At 42.6% G+C, this 7,294-nt stretch overlaps 1 protein-coding gene across 1 annotated transcript in view; it reads right to left on the reverse strand.

The window, feature by feature from the left end:
- Positions 1-1,536: 1,536 nt before the first annotated feature.
- Positions 1,537-7,294, reverse strand: part of EFNB2 (ephrin-B2) — a 19,620-nt gene continuing 13,862 nt past the window's right edge. The window contains exons 2-4 of the mRNA XM_009874185.1: positions 4,429-4,521; positions 3,556-3,669; positions 1,537-1,950 (exon numbers count right to left, since the gene is read on the reverse strand). Coding sequence (XP_009872487.1) covers positions 1,568-1,950; positions 3,556-3,669; positions 4,429-4,521 — 590 coding nt within the window. The 3' untranslated portion in view covers positions 1,537-1,567. The remainder of the gene's footprint in view (positions 1,951-3,555; positions 3,670-4,428; positions 4,522-7,294) is intronic.

The raw sequence follows: 7,294 nt of genomic DNA on the forward strand, positions 1-7,294 counted from the left end.
AAACTCTCACTTTATATCCCTTGTGTTCTATATACCTATTATAAATAAGACATATCTTCCTTCTCCATCTCAGTGTCATAATTTATTTTATTCTTACGGACTGCAAGAGGTTTGCCATATGTGCTTTAACTTGGCAACAGAGCACCAATGAACGGCTGTGTCAGTCACAGTACCTACACTCACTGTGCAGAGACAGCACTACAATAAACCAAAGTGTCAAAAGGCTCAGTCAGAAAGAAATTCTGTTTTACTTTTAGAGATGAGAAAGGGTTTTGGTATTTTTTTCCCCACAACTTTACCAGTGATAGAATTACAGCTCATTTGATGCGTTGGCTTATAATCACCTTGGTCAGATTTGGCTTTCTGCTATTCTCTTTAATGCTCTCCCTGTGTTTAATATAAGGTGATAGTATAGCAGCTGAGTCTGCTTAAAAGTCATCCAAAGCAGACTACATTTTCGCTACAGCTTCAAAGCTGTATATTTTATTGCCAGTACCACAACAGCTCTGCCCTTATATATCCTCAGCGGCCTGCTATTGTCTTGTCCTCTCCGAGTTTGTTCACTTACTAACAATACCCCCTTGTTCTACTGTATTGAAGGTAGTATTTTCTTCTGCACACTGGTATTTGATAACCATGAATTCCTTCAACTGCAGCCCTAATCCACGGCATGCGTTACTGTGTCTCCTACCTGCCTCTTAAAACTTAGCATACACCAAAGTGCTGTGCTACCTAATTTTTTTTTTCATTTTTTTTTTCTTCCCAGCTTCCATTTTTGAGGCAGCAGTATTCAACTGCAACTGCAGTCAGCCCTTCCCTCCACCACCCAGTCCTGCTCTTGACTTTGTTGACAGTCTAACTTTTTGGCTGGAAGGCTCTTTACTATCAAACACAATTTCTATAAATGCATTACCCATTCAAGTGAGGCTGCTGTAGCAGATGGATGGAGCACGGATTTCCAAACATTAATGTTTCATTAGTGATTCAGGAGGTGGAGTGAAAGGAAATCTTATGTGAAGCATGGCAGAGCCCTGGATAACAGAAACAAATGGAACAGTGACGGACTAAAAGCAAGAGAACTTTAACAAGTCTTACTTAGACACTAAGGTCTGTGTGACAAATCCAGTACGCACTGAGAGAGATACACAAAAGTCAGAAGATTGCATTTCAAGCTTGATATATCCTAGAGCACCTCCCCAGGATGCCTAGAGCTATTAACATCCACGGATCACTCCATCTTCCCTTGGCTTTTGTACATGCCTGAACGCCCACAGCACATGGCTTTGAGGATGATGAATGTAACAAGAGTACAGCAATCAGAATGGGCATCTTCTACATGGAAGTCTTCCAGCTTGTAGTGAATACTTACTCACCGAGATAGGAATTCTACAGACTAGGTAAGCTGTCCAGCTCGCGTCGTCTCCTGGAGAAAGAGCTGTCGCCTTCTCTCCGCTGTGCTTGAGTCAATGCTAGCGCACAAGGCGTCATCACAAACCCCAACAGAAAGCATTTGACCAGTGAGTTTCCTCTATGACTCAACTGTACCACAGAGTTGGTTGTGTGTTTCTCAGACCTTGTAATAAATGTTTGCTGGGCTCTGAGGAGGCATCTCTTGAACTATGTACACCGGATGTCCATAGTCGCCGCTGACCTTTTCATAGTGGGGGCAAAAGACACTGTCTGCAGTCCTTAGAGGAATGATAATGTCACTGGGCTCAGAACCATTGTTGTTGCCACTGCGTTTTGGGGTGGCTAATGTACTAAGGGAGAGAGTTGTCGTGTGTTGAGGTGAATGCTTCCTGTGTCTTCTCCGGTACTTCAACAAAAGAACAACCAAAGTGATGATGATGACGATGAAAATGATGCACCCTGATGCAATCCCTGCAAATAAGGCCACCTCTGAGCCCAGTATACTGGAATGCCCAGCCTTACTGCCATCTGTGCTAGATCCTGGAAAAAATGGAAATACAACAGACAAAAGTTATTGCCATCCTGCGGCCCATTCATGCTGCTTAAAAATGTGTAGAGTAAGCAAGACTGGAAGAACTAACTGACAGCTAAACTTTGACGAACCAATTACCCTGTTAGATACCTAAATGCAAACAGCCGAAGTCAGCAATCAATATTAAACAAGACTTTGTGTCTGTTGGTCTCACTTTTGTGCTGCTCCCAAATCACCCTGTTTCATACATCATCATCCATCAGCGGCGAGGACTGGCACTGACAAGGCAGCCTTTGATGCACACCACGTCTTTTAACAGATGCCGGCCAGCCCCGGTCAGCAGAGAGGGATGGGATGGGATTGGGAGGTGAAAATAACAGAGGAAAAACGACAATTCTCAGGACAACTGGTACTGTTCAGTGTCACGCCATTCTTCTGCTGGTTTATCTTTTGCGTATTGATTTAAGTTAAGCTGTCCTTCGTGCCTCTTTAAGCAGACTCCTCTTGCTTGCACACAAAACAAAGGAGAGCTTGAGGCAGTGAGGGAGATGATCGGCAAAATGGCTACAGTATGTATCTGTTTCTATTAACTTACATTTACTTAAACAAAAACACCACCGTGCATTTGGTAGTCAGGAAAAAGTCAAGTGATGATCAGCCTGTTGGATATTTGGTGTGATCACACCATCATGTTGTTCATCACAAAAATTACACCAACGCTCACTGGACACTTTCCCACTTGAAATTCTGAACTGACTTCGCTCTCTTGATGCTCACTCACAGGTAGAAGATGCTACGTCCACATAAGTGTGAACTTTTCCTACTGGACCTCCACAGGAAATGGCTGAAACCTGCCCAATGACCGCCATATCAAAGATTCATCAGCCCTAACTAGCGACAGAGCTAACAAGGAAAACTTGCAGCCATTTCTGGGGACTTCAGAATCAACTCTCAGCAAGTTTTGCTTTGTGGCGTTCCTAATTCACTACATTTTCTTCTGGAGACCTTTGGTCCTAAGAGTTAAATTTTTCTTCCTCACCTAATGTCTGAAATGCATCCTGCAGTTATTTGTTTGGATCTGTTTATCTTGCTTAGATAATTATTAAATAAAGAATAAATCTTTAAATGTAGTGGAAGACCAGTCATCCATGTGTAGACTTTATAGGGTCAGTTAGAAGATCAGGACATTAATTATAGATGCCTCAAAATAAACTTTATAAATGGCTGTTGAGAATTACATGGTAATGTATTATACGGGAAAAGAAAGACAGGAAGACTTGTTCATCTGCCAGAACACTACATGTAAGACACCATTCACCATCGTAAAGCTGCTCAGAGAACATCCTATCCAAAAACTTTCCTGTAAATGAGTGATATTCTCACAAGATGCAATTAACTTCCACTGCAGAGAGGAAAAGCAGAGGGAACAGCTGTTGCCAAAATTTGCAGCTCCCAGACACCATCCACCAGAGGATCAGAACCGGGCTTTTGCTTCATCTCAGTACAAAAGTATCTATTTTTCTGTAACCTTAATGGTAAAATAAAATGTTTTGGGGGACAAGGAGGAGACTCAGCCAGAGCCCCATGCCAGGCAGGAGCCCCAGTACACCTACCTGAGTGGTCCTTCACAAAGGGGCTGGTGGTGGAACTCTTCCCATTGGTGCCAGCTTCCTGCTCGGGGCGCCTGGTGGGATCTGTGTGCCGGGGCAGCCCCGCTGAGTTGGGATCTGGGGGAGAGAAAGACGATTCATGCAGCTTTGGCGCTCAATGGTACAGAGCCTTACAAGCCCAGCTCTAGGTACCTCGTGAGACACGAAAGACTTTGAACAGAAGAATCTTTATGCAAAAGATTGGGAGATATAAGAACGTAATTTTCCTTTTAAAGCAAAATGGTTGTATTAGTTATTTCAGAGGCTTAAATTGTGAGGCCATCTGCAGAAACTATAGGGACTCCTGTAATTGGCAAGAAAAGCTTTGCAGATGACATTTCAGTTTAACTGAGGAAGTTGATTGACTACTGAACCAACTTCTACTTAGAAGAATAATTCTTTCTTCCTGCACAATTGGTTATCTATATGTGAAAAGAGACAATGAACAAAACCCCCTCTGTAATCAGAATTCATAACAAGCAAACTATAGAAATATTAGCTTCCCTCCTTTCATGTATTTTAAATAATTTTGAGCAGCAGAGTTGTGGCTTTTGTTTTTAAAATAAAAATAAAAATGACTGAAACACACTACTCCCAAGTGACCTTTCCTCCTAGGGACCTCTCCAATGAAGAGATCTTATTATGCTAACCCTCCCTCTGTAGAAATCTGTCAGTAGTCAAAGAAGAGAAAATAGGCTTTGCTTTCAGACTATAAGGGAGGAATGACTACACTAGATTCAGTTGGCTCTCTGCTCTATACCTCTAAAAGATGCCTGAAAACTAAAAGGACATCGAGACTGATCAAAGTGATTTCATGAAACAGCAGATCGTCTTTACCTTGTCCAACTTTCATGAGGATCTTCATGGTTTTTGTCTGGCACACCCCTCCCTCCTGGTTATCCAGGCCCTCCAAAGACCCATTTGATGTTGCTGATTAAAAATAAAAAGAAAAATAAAAAAATAAAAATAAATAAAAATCAGGAAATCAACAGGCAAAGTGATGTGAACATGAGAGTCTGAGAGTAGAAATCTTTCGATCTACCAGGACCTGTTCTCGTTGCTCAGGTTGACCTATGGGAAGTTGTGTTGAAAGCCAAAGGAATGAATACATTGGGGTAAGCTGTACAATATACACAAATGGAGGAATGTGTTATCAAGGTTTCAAATTTACCCAGCAACCTTTTTTTCTATGCACTTACTGACTTGGACAAAAACACAGCACCTTGCTAAAAAGGTGATGGTGTCAGCTGAAAAGGAAGCCCTGGCAGGCTCAGAAAAAAAAACCTCCCCCTTCCCCCCCCCCTGCCACTAACAGTATCTTTCTAATCACCATGTTCCACCTGCTTCCTCTATTACAAATCTCTTGCTGGAAGAAGTGAATGCATACAAAAGAGCCAGGTGAAAGCTGAGATCCCGCACTGATTGGAAAACCATTTAATATTTTAAAGTACAATCTCACTTTTCTCAGCATTGAGGAGCCTCCGCAGGGGCAGGGTGATGGGGGGCTGGTGGGGGGGGAATACTCTCTATTCTCACAGAAACCTTTTAGCTCGTACAAACAAACGGGGGCTTCCCCCCGCATTTAATGTTGGTCTTGCTTATCTAGGCCCCGGCTGGAACCGCGCAATCCTGCCGCAAAGCTGACACTGCGACACAAAGCACAACTCCCTTGTGGAGAATCCAAAACATTGAGTCACGGTCCAGGGGCCCCGAGACAGCTGTTCCTTGCAATCCCCAAAAAACTATTTCGTGGCTTTTTGGCCCTGGGCATCGCCTCCGCACCGTGCCAGGCACATCCACTACCAGTAGCTTTGCTATTTAGGGAATGCACCAGGGGTTTTCTCCACCCTGGTTGTCCTCGGGGTGCAAACATCACCGCCGTTTCTTGAGGCTCCTTATCCAAGGCCCAAAACGCAGGTAGGAGAGGGGTGGATGGGTGCACACCGGGCCACTGGTTGGAGAAAACAAATAAAGCGATGTATCGGGGCTCACCGCTTGCTGCAGCTGTGGTAAACTGCTTAGGCAGCACTTCCTTGCCTCTGCCCCTCTCCTTTCAGCTCGGGGTCTAATTCAACCAGGGCTTCACACTGTTCGGACCTTTGTTTTTAACTCTCACTCCTTCTCTTTCACCTTCCTTAGGGATTTTCTTTCAAATGTGGCCTATGTATATATTTCCTTTTTCCTTCACAATGTCTTCCTAGCCCCATGGCAGTATTTTTCTTGCTCTAATCTTCTCTCTAGCCGTAAAGATATAACCCCCATACCGCTGAACCCTGCTTCTTAGCCTTTGATCTACTTTTTGTTTTTGTTCCACTTCTGCCTCTTTTGTGACTAACTCGAATTACAGCCACCATACAAACTTCCCAAATTGTGTTTTCTTTTCCTAAAATTCCCTTCTCCTCATACGTGGTCCCTCCCAGTTCCTCCTCTTGTTCCCTTCCCTTGCAAAAACATGACAATGGCCATACAGGCAGCTACTTGTTTTTTTTTCCCCAACTTGGAAGAAAGGCTTTTTAAAATATAAAAGAGTACAATGAGTAATTTAAGATAAAAGCTGATCTGAAATGTGCCACTGCATTGCCAGGCTCAGAAAATAATGGAGACATATAGTTTTGTTTTCTTTTGTTTTTTTCCAGAGGGAAAAAAAAAATCAATACTAAGGACCGGTTCTGGACATAAATCAAATGTGTCTTTGCTGAAAGTGGTTTTTATGACCTATTTGCCAATATACCAGCACAAGGACAAGGAGAAAAAAGCAGTAAATAGAAATACTAAAGCTGAGCATCAACTGAAAGTACAACTAGTAAATACTGACTTTGTCTTGCATTTTTTTCTTATTCTTTGCTTTTTATCGACGCGATGGGAGCTCACATCTCCTTAAACACCTTCTACTTGATTTTAATCGAACTGAGTGCTGCTGCTTCAGAACATCAATGTCTTTTTATTCTTCTAAGGCCTATCCATTTAACCCACAGAGCAGGAGACCTCAGTAAGATGCAGAGGATGCAGTCTGACCTCAGTACAGAATATGAAAGTGAGATGGCAAAAAGAATGCAAAATTACTTCAAATACAGTCTCCAAATGGGAAGGCCCAGATGTACAATGAGTCTGGTTGTGTGCCTACGCGAGCACAATCTGCCTCGCTTGCTTGCTACAAGAATGCCTTCATAGCTTTGATGTCAGATGAATGAATTTGCAGAAGTATTCACTTTTTCCACAGTTCTTCAAGGGCTTTTCACAAAGCCTATGTTATAGCTCAGAGTAGAGACTGCTACATCCCAAGAACCAGGGAATTTTCAAAGAGGAGCATTTCAGTGACAAAGCAAAGTTTCCATCTCAGCCTCTCCCTGTAATTAAACTGACAATTACCCAAGGCCACTGGAGGAAATTATTTTTCAAAATTCATTAAGACTATCGAAATATAACCTCACATATCTCCAGTGTACCAGGAAGAAAGTGGGTAGTTTTAAACACATCATTTCAAGCTTTGAAAAGCTGCACGGCGAAAAAGAAATAATCTGGGAAATGAGAGAAAACATAGTTTCATACTGCTAATGCCCCTCGACAGTTTAGTGTGCAGAAGTCAAACAAGGGAGCAAAGACAAAATATTCCTCAAACACTTGCCATGGTCCTTCTGTATTGATCTCCAAATGAAAATTATATACCCACTACCATGTGAGCTCCCCCATGGCACTCCCACTT

Source organism: Apaloderma vittatum, unplaced genomic scaffold, assembly GCF_000703405.1.
Source record: "Apaloderma vittatum isolate BGI_N311 unplaced genomic scaffold, ASM70340v1 scaffold548, whole genome shotgun sequence".
NCBI lineage: Eukaryota > Metazoa > Chordata > Aves > Trogoniformes > Trogonidae > Apaloderma > Apaloderma vittatum.